The 16,522-nt window shown below is 51.9% G+C and overlaps 1 protein-coding gene across 2 annotated transcripts; it reads left to right on the forward strand.

The window, feature by feature from the left end:
* Nucleotides 1–5,478: 5,478 nt before the first annotated feature.
* Nucleotides 5,479–15,404, forward strand: MATK (megakaryocyte-associated tyrosine kinase). 2 transcript variants are annotated; one of them, XM_049808713.1, is made up of 13 exons: nucleotides 5,479–6,162; nucleotides 11,105–11,161; nucleotides 11,356–11,469; nucleotides 11,630–11,745; nucleotides 12,099–12,318; nucleotides 13,352–13,445; nucleotides 13,546–13,611; nucleotides 13,768–13,867; nucleotides 13,959–14,043; nucleotides 14,221–14,294; nucleotides 14,404–14,599; nucleotides 14,988–15,074; nucleotides 15,215–15,404. In XM_049808713.1, exons 2-13 carry the CDS (start codon nucleotides 11,153–11,155, stop codon nucleotides 15,395–15,397), a joined length of 1,344 nt encoding a protein of 447 aa, XP_049664670.1. In that variant the 5' UTR covers nucleotides 5,479–6,162; nucleotides 11,105–11,152; the 3' UTR covers nucleotides 15,398–15,404. The 2 variants fall into 2 exon arrangements, with proteins under 2 accessions (XP_049664670.1, XP_049664671.1); XM_049808714.1 differs by lacking the exon at nucleotides 5,479–6,162 and adding an exon at nucleotides 6,396–8,162.
* The last annotated feature ends 1,118 nt before the right edge of the window (nucleotides 15,405–16,522 follow it).

A 16,522-nucleotide genomic window follows, 5' to 3' on the forward strand; every position in this document is an offset into this window, starting at 1 on the left:
TATCACAGAAGTTATGCTCCTGGTGGTTTTACCGACCTGTGAGAATGCAATCTATAAACTAATTTCAAAGTGCTAAAAAAAACAAGGCAGAGTCCCAAGGATGGGCAAATGTCTAGAGAAGCAGCAAGGTTTGGTTAAAGGGAAAGCATGTTTATTTGCTTTTTACTTCTAACATGTCACTTCTCTCCTCTCCATAGGCATCAAGCCTGTTAAATCCTGGCAGCGGTAGGCAGCATGTTCTTGAAGGTGTGGTGTCAGGCGTGCTGTTGACAGGTGGGTATCACAGCATTACCCGGGAGCCTTACGGGAACCTTTGACACAGCAACTCACGCTGTGAATGTTCCTCAGTTCTGCCGCCTCTTGGTTGTTATCTTATGACAGTGTGTTAAGTGTGATGTTTTGACTCCTCTGCACTGCTGAGTTGCTCTATTAAAATAATATTGATAGCAACACTCTGTCCAGGAAGGAGACCTGTCTACCTTCTGACTCATAAGGAAAGACTAATACTCGAATTTGTCAGAGATGTATTTCAAGCCCCCAGGCACTCACACTTGGCTTTTACAAAGCTCATGTTGCTTTTCTGAACGCTTGCAGTTGTTATTTATAGAAAAGCTTTTAAGGGAAGTCTCAGATGCTGTAACTGTGTGCTCATTCCAGAGATTCTAAAGCTTGATCAGTTTGTCACATTTTCTTACTTGAGGTAAAGCAAAATTCCAGAACTATTTAAACAGTTTTTAAACTTTAGTTTTAATTCTTTGCCTGCTGAGTTTTGCTGTTAAAAACCCGACTGCAATGTATTTATTTTTTGATGTGTTTTCTTTCTCATATCTTGCAATTGTCAGATGAACCTGGGCTGTAAGATCCCCTGTTAGAAAGGTAAATTGGATTCTTTCAGACTGTAAGTTGTCAGGAGTGAGATGTCACAGTCCATGCACAGGTAGAAAAGAGCGGTTAACAACAGTTAAGGAGGACACTTTGGTAAATGTTCCTGGCAGTGGTATACATGCGGTCTGCATTTTATTTATGATAATACTTCTATCATTAGTAACACCAGAAATTGTGTTTATGTTGCTCACTTTTTAATAAAGGGATTCATCCAAGTGAGTGAATGTTTCAAGAGAGAGTCCAGTTGTCTTTAAGTATAATGCTACTTGTTTTAAATGTTTCTATCTGTTGTTGAGTCCTCTGTCACATTTTTTTATTGCCTGTGTGGAAAACCATAGAACTTATTGTAGCACATAAAATTGTACAGAGCATAACTCAAGCCCTCTTCCATTCTGTTTGCTTAGTTATTCTTAGTTTGGTATGGAGTAGGAAAGGTCATTTACATATCATTACTTCTTTTTCATTGACACTTAAAATTTGCCTGACCGTGCTGTTTCTTTGCAATGAAAGCCTTGACTTTCTTGATCAATAACAAATAAGCAAACATTAAAATCCTACAGTTAGTTGTGTTAAAGATGATGAAGGAGACTCGAGTATGAGACTCAAATTGCTGTAGCCAGTCTTGCCTGAAACTTCTGTGGCTCAGTGCAGAAGTCTGATTAAGAAGACTGCAGCTTGGACACCAAATTCTTGGTTTCTTATTTTCAAAGTAGCTGGCTACCTTAGCTTGAAGTGAGTGTTTGCAATATAAGCTTAATTGCTATGTATGGTGTAATGATGGTGATGATCTTCTCAACAACTTTAAATTCCAGCTTCCATAGTCTGTGTGGGAAGAACTGCAGATTTCTATGTATTTCCTTCATACAGCTGCCTTCATTTCAGTCAGGTTGTTATCATTTTATCTCCTCCTTCTGCTAGCATGTTTTAAAAATGCTGGCTTTCAGGAAAAAAAATAATTAACAGGGGAGTTGGAATGGGCTCCTTACCATCTCCAAAGAATACATTTAATGCATGCAGTAAAAAAAAGGAGAGACAGCTAGAAAAGCAGAGGGTGAAGGAGGTGGAAAAAAAATGACAAAAAAGAAGATGCTGCCTAATAATGATACTGCCTGTATAAAATAATGTTCATAGGGTTCCAATTTTTATACATAAAGAGGTTGTGGTTTGGTCTGATATCTTACATTTTTAATAACTTTTCCCTGAAATAGTGTACTGTAGGTAGTTTTAAATTGTACTATAATCACTACAGAAATTGCACCATTGTGTAAGAGTGAAGTTGCCTGTAGCAACAGTTCCTTTCCTTGTGTTATGTCTCCTACCCCTCCCACTCCCTTGCTCTAGAAGAAACTTTCCCACAGCAAAACAAGTAGACAGTCAGATACTCTTAAAGACAGCAAACAAACAAACAACAACCTCCAAACAAACAAAAAAACCCAAAACAACACCACACACACACTCACACACACCTCTATTGTGTGTATTCTTTATACATCTTCTTTATTACTTTAGATTTCTACCCTCATACTGGAGGCAGTTTCTAATCTGGCCTGAAGTGGCTGAATTAGCTAGCCGATTGTCACAGACTTCAGCTTCATGCATACGTTCTTCATTTAAACTTCAGTTTCAAATCACTCTTCACATTCCTTAAGGCTTTTTGTAGTATTTTGAGCAACGACTTTTTAGAACTTACTGAAAAACATTATTTCTGCATTGTTTATTGTCAAATAAAGCTGTTTCTTCTTTAAGTATGTTGGGGGGTGGTGGTGTAAATCAGGTTCTGTTTAAATATTCTGAGTTAAGAGTTACAAGGCGTACAAAAATACATATTTGAAGAGTGATGCATTTCAGTGCTTCCATAGATGTTTAAATAGATGCATTGTTGTATTTAACTAGTACAGTGCAGTGTATTCTGAACTAAAACATGCTCACAGCTAGCTGGCTCTGCTGGAGCTGCTGCCATCCTTCTGTACATTTAGTGTTTCCATAACCTCACACTGAAGCCTTGACTCTGACCTTCCTTTTGCCGTATAGTTATCCTCATCTGTTTCTGGTAAATCAGAAAGATTGGGAAGTGTTGAAATATTGTGAGCAATTTCTAGCCTTTCACCTTAGATCAAAAGAGGATGAAAGGGTGCATCGACTCCAAAAAGCTTCCCTCCTTAGGAAGTAAAACCATTAGACACTGCCACGAGTGCTGCCAGAGGAGAAAGCCAAGTTATGATACCAAATACTGAAGAGTTTAACTGATGTAGTAGTCGCTGTTCAGGGTGACATAGATGCCTGTAAAGACGAAGAACCCAGATGTGGAAGGAACATGCCTTTAAGTGCCGCACGTCACCCCCTGAAACAGTCATGACACACAAACACAGACACTGCAGCGCAGGCCTGATACGTTCAGATAAACCAGCTGCCACAACAGCGGGGTTTGGGTGTAATGAGCCGAAGTGGTCGGCTGTAGCAGTGCGTCTTCCACTTGTCCCTTGAGCATGCCTGATCTACTTTCTTGCTGGGCCATAACTTTGTGCATTGCTGTTTGCTCTACAAGAGTTTAGTGAAAACATCTTTGCTGTCAATGCTCCTCCCTGGGGCTGCTGGGGATGGAAGGGAATCCTTCTTGGAAGGGTCAGTCTGGCTCCTGGTAATACAGTGTGCATAGTGTATGGGTGCATAACAGCATCTGAACCCGGTGTTGTGTACGGCTGCTTGGAGCAGGGTAAGGTTAAGGCATCATCTAAAGCTCCAGCCATTATCTAGGGTGAAATACCCTTTCAAATAATCCTCTATCCCAATGACCCAACAGTGTTGTTGGGTTGAAATATACACCTTTGCTATGAAAAGAGGTGTTTAAACTCAGTGACGTTCTCTTTAAATGCTGGACATATTGGATGTTAAAGACCAAGTTAGACATCCTATGCTGCCCTTACGAGCAGCAGGAAGGAAGCAGCCCCACTGGACAGCTTGGCTTAGCGTTTGAAACCAGGTCAGCCGAGCTGCACTCTGGAGGTGCCCATTTTTCCTTTGGCTGTAGAGGCAGCCAGAAGGGACCTGGATATCTGACTTCAGATGCTAAAAGAAGAGGTAAAAAGTATCCCCCCCGGAGCTGTTGTGGAGGCAAGATAGGGAAGAGTTGTCTGCTTTTGTGACGTATTGCCACTTTCTGATTCCCTTTTTAAAGGCTTGAAATGCAGGGCAGATTCCTTAAGCTGAGAAGGCACATTTCTGGAGAATCCAACTGTATTGTCAGCGAGAACTGAGGGGAGTTGAGTCGGCCAAAGAAAGTCCACAGGCTCTGGATTGCTAATGCCTGAATCTGTGCTGAGAAGAAAGGAGCTGGTTTTTTCTGTATAAAATCTTCTGCTGTTCCTAATGAATATTGTTGCCCGTCCTTCCTGCTCCAACCTCTGCTTCCTTGGATAACTTTCATCTCTCATCTTACCAGGAATGGCATGGCTCAACAGTTCGTTCTGTAGGACATTGAGCTTGTGACTGTGAGCCCGACTCTCCCTGACTCAAAGGAAGGAAGCCAGCAGGAAAACTGACAAGTGGTTAAAGCCACAGCCTAGGATGCGAGAAAAACATTTCCCATGTGATTGCATGTTTACCCAGTGACTTCAGAAGTGCCACAAAGTCTTGATGTTTTGGCTCACTGTAGGCTGTTTTGGAGGGACTTGGGCACACTGGTGATTCAGCTGTACCCCACTGAACCAGGCCTTGTGGTGCAGATAATCTACTTTGCTGTACCGGAGAAGGGAGGAAGGCAGTTTTAGAGGATCGATGTATTAAAGATTGAGGCACTGACTGGGTGGTAGGTACCCAGGTATGTAAAGGGGGACACCAACTCCAGCAGAAGGAAGTGGGAGTCTTTTTGCTGGCCCTACAGTAGGACAGAAAAGGCTGTTTATGAACTCTGAGCGAATTGTTCCCTGTGTGTGATGCTGAGTTCTCTGGGCCGTGGTCACGCCTGTAACAACAACCGGATGTGGCAAAACCCAAAAGCATGAAACATCCCTGTTTGTCGCAGAAAGTACTGCGCAGACCCCAGCAGGTCTGATGCTGAGCCCCAGGAGTGTGACGCAGGGGCTGTAAGGATGTACTCTTTTGTTTATTCTCAAGCTTAAACAGACCTGGTTTCTAAGGATCCAACCTCACAACTCCAGAGGATAATGCAAGCAGTGCTCCTGGGGAAACACATCCCAAGAATCCTATGAACAGACTGGCTTGAAGGGCTTGGGGAAGTTATTTCTCGATGGAAAAATCTAGCCAGTCATTTCAGCTGCTGGTTATTTTGGAATAGTTTTCTTCTACACTGCCTTTGCCCTTGAGTTGCCAGTATTTTTTGAAGGCTTAAACACCATTTTATTAAAAACAAAACAGTGTACACAGAAAAAAACCAAGACCCTTGAATGAAGTATGGTGTTTGCCTGAAACTGCATTTTCTTCTTTTTTACCATTTTGCTCAGAGTATTGGAAATGTTGAATGTTAGTGCAAAACTGGTCTCCAGTTTTCGGGTTGGGATGATGAGCTGTGGAGGCCGATTATTCCCCCCTACTAGTTGCGGATGCTGGAGGATATAGATAAGCCACTGCCATTTGATGGTGGCATTCATTTAAAGGTCTCTCTGCAATTGCCCATTCCAGCCTGTGATGCATCTGTGTTTTCATCCCCCATAGAGCAGCAAGGCATGGCTGTGCTGTTGGATCAATCTGCCCTAAGTCTCACAGAAGTCAGTGCTGAGATGGGATTAGACTTTGGGATGCCTGGTCCCACCACATCCTCTCCTGAGTCTCAGTGTCCCTGGAAAGCTGCTGCCACCATGGGCATCCAATCCTTGGGTAGCTGCTCTGATCTTGGCAATCGAGGCGGTAACAGCCAATCTCCCTATTTGCAGAGTGGATCGTTAATTTTCTGCGAGTGCTATACAGTGCTGCAGGATATAGGATTTCCAATTCTAGTTCATTTCTAGTGAGGGTGTGTACTTGTGCCCTCAAAGGGTAAAAGTTGTTTTAAGTGTTGTCAAATAATGAGTCATCTCTGATTAATGTTTGACTGTGCAGGCAGCAGGCACTAGGACCTCTGGGATGCTGCATCGGCAGCCCTTACCAGAAGAGAAATCAGGAAATAACGCAGTCGCTCTTTCTGGGAGCATGCCCTTGACAATAAAGCTTTGCTGCTCCATGTGAAAGAGAATTTACTCTCCAGGAATTCAGGAATCTGAGTCCAGGATTAGCTGTGAGCCACCCTGAGACATCATTGACCTGCATGGACATTGCTGGGAGGTAAGTGCAAGGATCTGTTAGAGTTGCTGAGAGCAGGTGACATGTTGTCGTGTCTGCTCTGCCAGCGGAGAGGGATGGATGTAGTGTTGTGGTGTTAAGAGTGTTGTGGTCAGTGGGGAAAATGGCCAGGTCTCACCTTTTTTTCAGCAAAAGAGCTGTACTTGCTGTTCGTCCAAGTGGCCCTTAGCGTGGCTGAGTGTTTGTAAAAAAGTTCTCGGGTTTGTGTTTCAAAGGTGCGTGCAGAATGCATCCGGCTCCGATTTCAGTGCAGAGGTGCAATCTGCCAATGCGTGCGTCCTCTCTTCTGCCACTGTGCCGTTGGGTCCTGGCAAGTCCTCAGCTGGTGTAACTCTGTGCACTGGAAACAATCCTCAACTCTCCAGTTCAGGGTTCGGGTGGCTCCACCAAACCCCATCCTGTTTCTGTACGTCTTATCCTCATTGCAAATACTCAGGTTGACTGATCAAAAAAAAAGTGTAGAACAGCTCCAAAATGCAGAAGGAGGCAAATATCTCCTCCCAGGCTTTCTGCCCACACATCCTGCTTGTGGGACCGTTCATTCCAGTGATAGGAACCGCATGGACCAAATATCTTCAGGAACGAATAGTTGCTTTACGACAAGGCCTGTGAGTGTCACCAGGGGGAAGGTGATTCCCTGCCATTGCCCGCTGGTGGCTGGGTGGAGGCGCTGGCCGGTTTCCAGGCTCCGCCAGTGGCAGGTATCCATGTGTGGGTGCATGTCCAGCACTCCAAGCCCTAGTGCCAGCTGGGCAGGAGAGAAGCCAGGCCCTTGGGCACCCAAACTGGAGGATCTGTCCCTTCCAGGCACCACCTGCTCTCTGCACACAGGGGCAGGACTGAGCAAACAGTTGCTGCATTTCACCAGAAATTACCGTCCTGGAGCAGCAGAAAATGAGGGACCAACTGTAAGAGCTGCTGTCATCCTTCCTGGCTCGGCCAGCATGTCCCTCCTCATACCAGGGTGTACCGCAGCAAGGGGTACAGAGCGGACCATGCCCTTAAGCTCTGTGCCCTTGAGGGCCTCACCCATCCTGGAAGTGAGCTGAGCTGCACCCCGTCACATCAGACTTCGGCTGTGCCTGCCAGGGAGCAGGCACGGAGTGGCTGCCTTTGCATCTCTCAGTCTATGAAGATAATACGCGTGGCACGGATGGGCTGCAGGACGGGAGGATGTCTGTGCTAGCTAACAGTGGTTTCTGGAACAGATAAAACTGCTGCCTGCTAATATTAACCTTGCAACAGCTGCGGTTGTCCCTTTTTTGTTGTTGTTCTGGATAGGGACTAGCACGGTAAGTCCTCAGATCCTCGCCGTCATGGAGACAGGCTGGGGTTTACCACTGGTGATGCAGAGGAGTGACCGTGACTCACCTTCCAAAAGAGGAATAGAGCAAAGACTGTCATCTCTGCTCCAAGGAGCTGAGTGAGCCCCCGCACATCTCCCAGCCTAGCTGAGCTGGGAAGACATCGTCCTGCTCTGGGTTGAAGTTTCCAAGACCAACAGTGGGGTTTCCTGAGAGTGGTGCAGTCAGTGCTGGGTCCCAGCCCTGCATTGCCCTGCCCAGGCTCTCATGTTCACTGAGCACCAAGAAAACCAGTGCATGAATGAAATCGCCTCTCCCCCTCCTCAGATGTTTCTCTTCTCTGGAAGCTGATGCTTCCCCGGCTGTTTTGAGGTCTTGGAAACAGAGAGGAGCACTGAGCTGCTGCGATAGCTTCACACCATCTAGTTCCATGGTACAAAGGAGCAAGGTGGGCACGAAGCAGCTTCACTGATGTGGGTCTCATTGGATGGCATCTTTGGCAAAGCTGAAGAGCGTGAGCTGCAAGCACTGAGAAATCCCACCCTCCTTTAGAAAAGGAAAGAAAGCATCTGCTCTCCAGTGGCAGAGAGGAATTTCAACCGCAAAATGAATCTGGAGGAAGGGTGCTGAAATCAGACCAAAACTTACAGAAGCCATGGCTTGACTTTCAAGAGCGTGGTAGGTTTGGGATGATGCCATGGTATGGGGATGCATGGCAGATCAGGCAGTACCACACAGGCTTGGTGTCAGCGACCCAGTGGGTGGGCTGTCCCCCCCTCCAGCCCCCTGTGCTGCTAAGGCAGCAGGAGAGGATTTGCCCACCAAGTCCCACCATTCGCGATTTCAGTTGTTCAAGGAATTAGTGGATGGAACCCTTTGGGAAACTGCCCTCAGGGATAAAGGAGCTGAGCAGACCTGGTAGCTCTTTAAGGACATTTTTCTTACAACGCAAGAGGTCTGAATTCCCGTATGTTAAAAAAGTCAGGCAAGGAAGGCAGGAAACCAGCATGGCTCAGTAAGGACCTCCTGGTCAAACCAAAGTGTAAGAAGGAGATGTACAGGCAGTGGAACCAGAGACCCGTATCCTAGGAAGACTATAGGAAGGGTGTGTAGGGGTGGGATCAGGAAAGCTAAGGCACAGTTGGAGTGGAATTTGGCAATGGATGCAAAGAATAATAAGGGCCTCTACAGGTACATTGGCCAGAAAAGGAAGGTTAAAGAAAATGTGTTCTCCCCCTTAAATAAGACGTGAGTGCTGGTGACAACCAAAATGGAGAAGGCTGAGGTACTCAAATCCCCCCCTCAGTTTTCAGTGGTGATCTCTCTTCCCATGTGTCTCAAGCCCCGGAACCTCAAGGCAGGGACTGGGGGAACAAAGTCCCTCACATTGTAGGAGAAGATCAGGTTCAAGACCACCTGAGGAACCTGAATATACCTAAGTCTACAGGATCCAACAAGATGCAGCCCACGGTCCTGAGGGAATTGGGTGATGTAGTTGCCAAGCCACTCTCCATCATATTTAAAAAGTTGTGGCAGTCAGGCAAAGTTCCCAGAGACTGGAAAAAGGGAAACACCACACCCACTTTTTAAAAGGAGGACCCTGGGAACTACCAACCAGTTGGCCTCACTTCACTGCCTGGTAAGAACATGGAGCAGATCCTCCTGAAAGATATGTCAAAACTCTTGCAAGACAGGGAGGTCATTTGAGACAGCCAGCATGGCTACACCAAGGGCAAACCGACCCTGATTAATCTAGCAACCTTCTATGATGGAGTGACTGCATCAGTGGACCACTGAAGAGTTACAGATGTCATCTACCCGGACTTCTGTAAGGTGTTTGATATGGTCCCCCACAACATTCTTACCTCTAAATTGGAGAGATACAGGTTTGAGGATGGACTGTTAGATGATAAATAATTGGCTGGATGGCCATCTCCAAAGAGTTACAGTCAATGGCTCAATGCCCAAGTGGAAAGCAGTAACAGGTGGTGGCCCTCAAGGGTCCATAATTTAATATCTTAATCAGTGGCACGTATAGTGGGATTTAGTGGACCTTCAGCAAGTCTGCAGATGAGACCGAGCTGAGTGGTGCAGTTGATTCATTTGGGGGAGGGGATGCCATCCAGAGGGACCTGGACAAGCTGGAGGAGCGGGCCAACGTGAACCTCATGAAGTTCAAGAAGGCCAAGTGCAAGGTCCTGCACCAGGGTTGAGGCAATCCCCAGTGTCAGTACAGAATGGGGAATGAATGGATTGAGAGCAGCCCTGCAGGGAAGGATTTGGGCATACTGGTGGTTGACAAAGTGGATGGGAGCCAGTGATGTGCACTTGGAGCCCGGAAAGTCAGCTGTATCCTGGGTTGCATCACAAGCAGCGTGGCCGGCAGATTGAGGGAAGTGATTCTGCCCCTCTGCTCTGGTGAGACCCCACCAGGAGCACTGCATCCAGCTCTGGGGCCCCCAGTATAAGAAAGACAAGGACCTGTTAGAGTGGGTCCAGAGGAGGCCATGGAAATGATCCAAGGGCTGGAACACCTCTCCTATGGAGAAAAGCTGAGAGAGTTGAGGTTGTTCAGCCTGAAAAGAATGCTCTGGGGACACCTTACCGCAGCCTTACAATATATAAAGGGGGCTCACAAGAAAGACTTTTTACCAAGGCTTATAGTGACAGGATGAAGGGCGATGATTTTTAAACTGAAGGGGAGTGGATTTAGCTTGAACATGAAGAAATGTTTTATGATGAGGGTGGTGAGACCCTGGAACAGGTTTCCCAGGGAAGTTGTGGCTACCCCACCCCTGGAAGTGTTCAAGGTCAGGTTGGACAGGGCTCTGAGCAACCTGATCCAGTGGGAGATGTCCCTGCTCACAGAAGGGGAGTTGGACCTCGATGATCTTTAAAGGTCTCTTCCAACCCAAACCATTCTATGAGTCTACGATCCTCCCCTGGAGGTGACACTGGGGATTAAGGGCTCCAGGAGGAGAAGATGTGCAATTTTGTATTAGAAAGTACTCAAGTGCAGCCCAGCGTGACAAGTTGGTGGCAGGGGGAGCACAGGGACCTTGCGCGATCATCCCACAGTCAGCGGATGTGACAATCTCGCCTCAGCCCAGCCTTGCCCGTCACCATCCCTCCTGTGGCAGGCAGCCCCCGCATCAGTCCCACGTCAGCGTTGGTGGGGCCCTGCAGTCGGTGCCTCTTGTGGCCCTGATGACTTGGAGCTGCTGAAACAGGAGGTGAAATAACAAGTTCCTGGTAAAAACTCATTCCACCCCCGCGGCCGCGGCGATGGGCTCCTGTCGTGCCAGCAGTACCCGTGGGCAGTGGAGCACATCTTTAGATTCCAAGGCAGGGAGAAGGGGCGGGGGCCAGGACAGCTGGGTCCTGCTCCCACCTGGGTTTTTTGGCACAGGAGTGTCCCCGGGGTACAGCCGGTGTGGGCAGGGTTTGCAACCTTCTCTAAGCCTTTTTCTCCATCCTGTGGCACAGGACTGCCCTGTGTGATGGACAAGCTTGCCAGGAGCTGCACGGGCCAGAAGAGCCTATGGGGACAGCAGTGGTGGCCTGGGATGGGCCAGCTCAGCCCCATCCCTCCCCAGCCCCCTTTGATTTCTTCTCTGCAGGTAGCAGCGGGAGAGGACAGGGAGTCCCTGATGCGCTGACGGCTGACCATGTCTGGGGTGAGTGGGGCTGCCACAGGGATGCCAGCACTTCCCCTGCCAACATTGGGGTGACACGTCTCCCCCAGGACCACGGTGGGGTGGAGGAGGGCTCATGCCCAGTGCCCCCTGTCCCCAGCCAGGGCTTCAGATGATCCTTGGGGCTGACCCCCCAGCTCTCACTGTCCCTGCTGATGCTGTCTTCTCCCTTGCAGAAACACTGGCCCCCCGGGACGCAGTGCGTCGCCAAGCATGACCACACCAAGCCCAAGGCCCAGGAGCTGGCCTTCCGCAAGGGCGACGTGGTCACCATCATCGAGGCCGTGGAGGTGAGCCCGATGGGTGCTCAGGGGGACGTGTTGTTCTAGAAGGGCATGGACGGGGTGGGACCCTAGTGCCATCAGCTGAGCTGCCAGAGTGAGCCCCCCCCAGTCCCCAGCAGGATCCCCCCCCCTTTCTTCCCTTGCTCTGAGACCCTCTTGCCCCCAGGGCAAGGGCTGCTACCGTGCCAGACACAACGAGACAGGACAGGAGGGGCTGCTGGCGGCCAGCGCGCTGCGGGAGCGTGGTGCCATCCGTGTCGACCCCAAACTCAGCCTCATGCCGTGAGTACAGCTGGGGTGGGGACCTGGGGGGGGGGTCAGGAGCCCAGCTGAGCCCCTGGGAGCTGTGACAGCGGATGAGTCCAGCACGTTTCCCCCCAGCCAGGTTTTGGGTGGACAGGTGGGGGCAGAGCAGCCCATAGCCATGCCCTGGAGTGGAGGGATTTGCTGGGGCCAGCGCCTGGCTTTAAAGACCCCCAGCTGTGCCCACCCAGCTTGGATGAACCTCATGGGGTTGGGTTTTTATGCAGTAGGGTCTATGTAGATTTGGCGGGGGCTCTGCTCTCCCTGTCTTGCTGCTGGCGCTGGGGGAAGCCCGCCAGCATGGCCCTTCTCCCCAATGCCCCTCTCCCCAGCTGGTTCCACGGGAAGATCTCAGGGGTGGAGGCAGTGCAGGAGCTGCAGCCCCCCGAGGACGGGCTGTTCCTGGTGCGCGAGTCTGTCCGGCACCCCGGCGACTACGTGCTGTGCGTGAGCTTCGGCAAGGAGGTGATCCACTACCGCGTGGTGCATGAGGAGAACACGCTCAGCATCGACAGCCAGCAGTACTTCTCCAACCTCATTGACATGATCGAGGTGAGGGCCCTCTCCCCGGGCAGTGAGCCCCATCAGTGCTGGATCAAGGAAGGGTGAGAAACTCATGGGGTCACACGGAGCAGTGGCAGGTCCCTGTCCCTTTCTCCTGTGGGTTTTCATTGGATTTCATTACCTGGTGTAATTTTTTGTCCCTGCCAAAGGCTCATGGTTCCCACTCAGTTTGGGATGCAATGGACAGATCTGGGATGCCCCAGGGATGTCCTCTGCTGTGAACCAGCCATGCCGGCAGCAGCCCTGGTCCCCTGCCCAGGGCCATGTTTCCCCCCATCCCTGCTCATTCGGTGCTTCGCACAGCAGCGGGGCTCAGGGCATTTTGGAAAATGAAGATCCCGGCAGCCTCTGCTACCCCTTGACAAGGTCTGAGCCCCGCCGAGGCTTTGAGGTGTTTTGCCATGTTTCTCTCCCTTCTGAGCCCCCCTCTCACCTGCTGACCCTGTGGGGCTCCTGGGCTGCCCCATTAGCTCTCACCCTTCCAGCAAGCTCTTCCTCAAGGTCCATCTTCACCCTGTCTCATAGCTGCTGCCTGTCTCCTCTCCAGGGGGTTGCACTCTCATATGTTTTCCTCATTTAGACACAACTTCTGCTTTCAGGTGGGTCCTTTCTGCTTTCAGCTGCCCTGGCCCGGCTCTGTAACCACACTGGCCGTCCTGCTGCTTCCGCTCAAGTCACCTCTGCAAACCACCCTTGGCTGCTGCTGCAGCGCCCGTCAGGGGATTTAACCCCATCGGCTGCCGTCTGGCTCACCAGTAGCATCCTATATCACCCATGGTCCATCACGGAGTTAACCTGGCTGTGCCCGGAGGGGAGCAGGGCTGAGACGTGGGCTGCAAATGGCAGCACTGGGGAAAAAACCCAGCATTTTGTGCTGTCCGAGCTGAAGGGGCTCTGGGCCCTGCAAGGGTGGCGATGATGGTGGCGTCCCATGGAGCATTTCACAGCCATTTTGTGGCTCCATGCCCTGAGCTTGGGGTAAGAGATGGCCCATCACCTCTGTCTTTTCATCTCTCGGCAGCACTACATGAAGGAGCAGGGAGCCATCTGCACCAAGCTGGTGAAGCCCAAACCAAAAACCGGGATGAAGTCAGCTGAGGAGGAGTTGGCGAAAGGTAGGGGATGGCAGCAGAGGGTCACGGACTGGGTTTTGGGGACCAGGCAGCATGGCCCCACTGGCGGCCCCTGCTAACATACCCTTGTGCCTGTGCTCAGCTGGTTGGTTGCTGAACCTGCAGCACCTCACCCTGGGAGACCGCATCGGGCAAGGCGAGTTTGGAGGTAGGTGAAAAGATGGGGTTGGAGGTTCCCTGGCCGCAAGCTTCCCCAAATGGCACCCCCTCATGTCCCCTCCCCATCCCATGGCATGGGGGGTTCAGCTTGGGATGCGGGGGGTCAGGTATGGGGCTGAGCCTGACACCCCGTGTTCTCTCCCAGATGTCCTGCAGGGTGAGTATATGGGGCAGAAGGTGGCTGTGAAGAACATCAAGTGTGACGTGACCGCCCAGGCCTTCCTCGCCGAAACGGCTGCCATGACGTGAGTGACCTGTGGGAGGATGTGGCCCAACCCTGCCCCATGACCCGGGGATGAACAGGCACCCCCTTGACCTGGATCCCCTCCATTTCAGGAAGGTCCGGCACAAAAACCTGGTGTGTTTGCGTGGTGTGATCCTGCACAATGGCCTCTACATTGTCATGGAGTTCATGAGCAAGGTGAGAGCACCCAGCTGGTTCTTGGCCAGCGGGACCCATCGCTACTTAGATTTGGGGACAAAATCCCCATTTGGGGGCTGAGTTGGATGGGTGCCGGGTGTTGCAGCCCGCACGGGAGGCAAAGTCTCAGGGCAGCCTCTTGCCATTGACCCTTATGTGTTTCTCCTCCTCTATCAGGGCAACCTGGTGAACTTCTTGCGCACACGGGGCCGGGCGCTTGTCCCAACCCAGCAGCTCCTCCTGTTTGCTCTGTAAGTCCATCTCCCTCCCTCTGAGCTGGGGACTGGCGCTCTGTGTCCCCCCAGGCAGCCCTGGGGGACACGCGGTGACACCGTGCTCTGCCTCACTTGGCCGTGGCAGGGATGTGGCTCAGGGCATGGACTACCTGGAGTCCAAGAAGCTGGTGCACAGGGACCTGGCTGCCCGCAACATCCTCATCTCTGAGGAGAACGTGGCCAAAGTGAGCGATTTCGGCTTGGCGCGGGTCAATCCCAAGGGTGCCGATGCCACTTTGCTGCCCGTGAAGTGGACGGCCCCGGAGGCCCTGAAACACAACGTGAGTGATGGTGGGAAGGGATGGGGGGCTGGGCAGTCCTCCCTAAACAGCTCACCCCCTTGGGTCCCCCCTGCTTGTCCCCCCTCCTGCCAACTCATCCACGCCCCATGGATGTGCTTCTGGCACATTCAGCCCTGCATCTCCTGAAGTTCAGGCTCTGTCCTGACCAGTCCTTGCCCTGGTGCGTAGCTGGAATTGGGGCAGCTCCGGCAGGACGCAGCAAGATGGACCCAAGGCCATATGGGTGGTGGGAGGGGAGGGGGTTCACACCCCGGGGAGCTGGGGGTGGTGGGAGGCAGGCGCTGTGTCCTGTCTTGCCCTCAGGGAGGGATGGGTGCCCAGCACGGTCCCCGGCTGGCTTCAGCTACCCCTCCTCTTGCTGCTGCAGAAATTCTCCTCCAAGTCGGATGTGTGGAGCTATGGGATCCTCCTGTGGGAAACCTTCTCCTTCGGACGGGCACCGTACCCTAAACTGGTGAGTGCTGTGCTGGGGGATACCGCAGGTCACAACCTGCTAGCACCGATGGGACGGGGACATCCCACTGTCTGCTGGCCAGGGTGAGCCCCTGGCAGGGGGGGAAGGGGAGATCCCAGCTGGCTTTTCCATCCTGCCAGAGCCTGAAGGAGGTGACGGAGCTGCTGGAGCAGGGTTACCGCATGGAGCCCCCCGAGGGCTGCCTGCCTGCCGTCTATGCCCTGATGAAGAGCTGCTGGGAGCTGGAGCCGGGCAAGCGGCCATCCTTCAAGAAAATCACAGAGAAGCTGCAGAAGGAGCTGAAGCACCTGAGGGATGTTTAACCCCTGGGATCCATGGCCAGAAGCCCCTCCCGGACCCGCTGGGGTTGGGACCGACATGGCAAGGGGTGGACCACAGCACCGCTCTCTCCCTGTGGAGAAGGGGCAGCAGTTGTGGTGGGGGGGGGTCTCTCCTACAATGGGGCACCCAAAGAGGAGGCAACAACCTCCCCCCATCCTGGCATGGGTCCTTCTTCCCACCACACATCCCAGAGAAGGTTCCCATGGGGTTGATCTCCCTTGACCTGCTGGGGTGGGGAGAGCAGCCCCCAAGGGGGGTCCATGCCCCACACACCCCACACTCAGCCCTGGACAGCAGGTGCTGGACGTGGGGGTCCTTTCAAGCTGCCCCTCCTGGTGACAGGGGACAGGACAGGACATCTCCATTTGCTGGAGGATGAAACCCCAACCCCACCGCAGCCCCGCTCCAGCCACCCGGCTCCGCGCGGGGACGCTGGGCGCAGCCAGCTAAACCACACAGATTTGGGCTTTTTGATTAAACCAAAGAAATTAGTTAAACAGCATCTTTAAGTCTCTGGGCTCAAATTAGGCCTATCCCTCACTTGGGTCCTGGCAAAGCCCAGTGAAAGGCTTGGGGGGTGTCCAGGAGCTCCAGCCCTCCGAGCCCCCCATGCGCAGCCCGGCCCCTCTCCCCTTGGGGCTCTGCGCAGCCGGGGATTATTCTTTTAATCAGAGTCTGTATGGGAATTGCTTGCATATAGATTACGGGAGCAGGGCACGTCCTCCAGCAGCAGGAAGCCCCTGGCCCCGCCAGCTCCCAAGCAATCTCAACGTCTCGGTGGAGCTGGGATTAACGGGGGCATGGGGCCGCACGCGCGCGCGTGTGTGTGTGTGTTTGTGTGTGTGCGCCCGCCCGCCCGCCGCCTCGTCTTCCTTCCAGTCCTTTGACCCTCGATTGGGTTTTTTCAGCTAATCCTCTTGTGTCTCCTCTGCACCGACTTCTTGCGCCTCCAACCCCCCTGTGCCAGTGTGGGTGGCTTTAGGTGCCCACAGTGCAGGGCTTCCCGCAACAGGATTTGGCCCTGCAGGTGCTGCCCTCCATCGGGGCCTGTGCAATTGGGGGGTCTTTCAGCCCAATCCAGGGTGCGCTGGGGCTCAACAGCCCCT

Source organism: Accipiter gentilis, chromosome 8 (genome assembly GCF_929443795.1).
Source record: "Accipiter gentilis chromosome 8, bAccGen1.1, whole genome shotgun sequence".
NCBI classification, from domain to species: domain Eukaryota; kingdom Metazoa; phylum Chordata; class Aves; order Accipitriformes; family Accipitridae; genus Astur; species Astur gentilis.

Coding starts and splice junctions, on each gene's coding strand:
- MATK (XM_049808713.1), top strand. Junction 13,868..13,958: donor GCCGAAACGGCTGCCATGAC/GTGAGTGACCTG, acceptor CCTCCATTTCAG/GAAGGTCCGGCACAAAAACC. Junction 15,075..15,214: donor GGGCACCGTACCCTAAACTG/GTGAGTGCTGTG, acceptor CCATCCTGCCAG/AGCCTGAAGGAGGTGACGGA.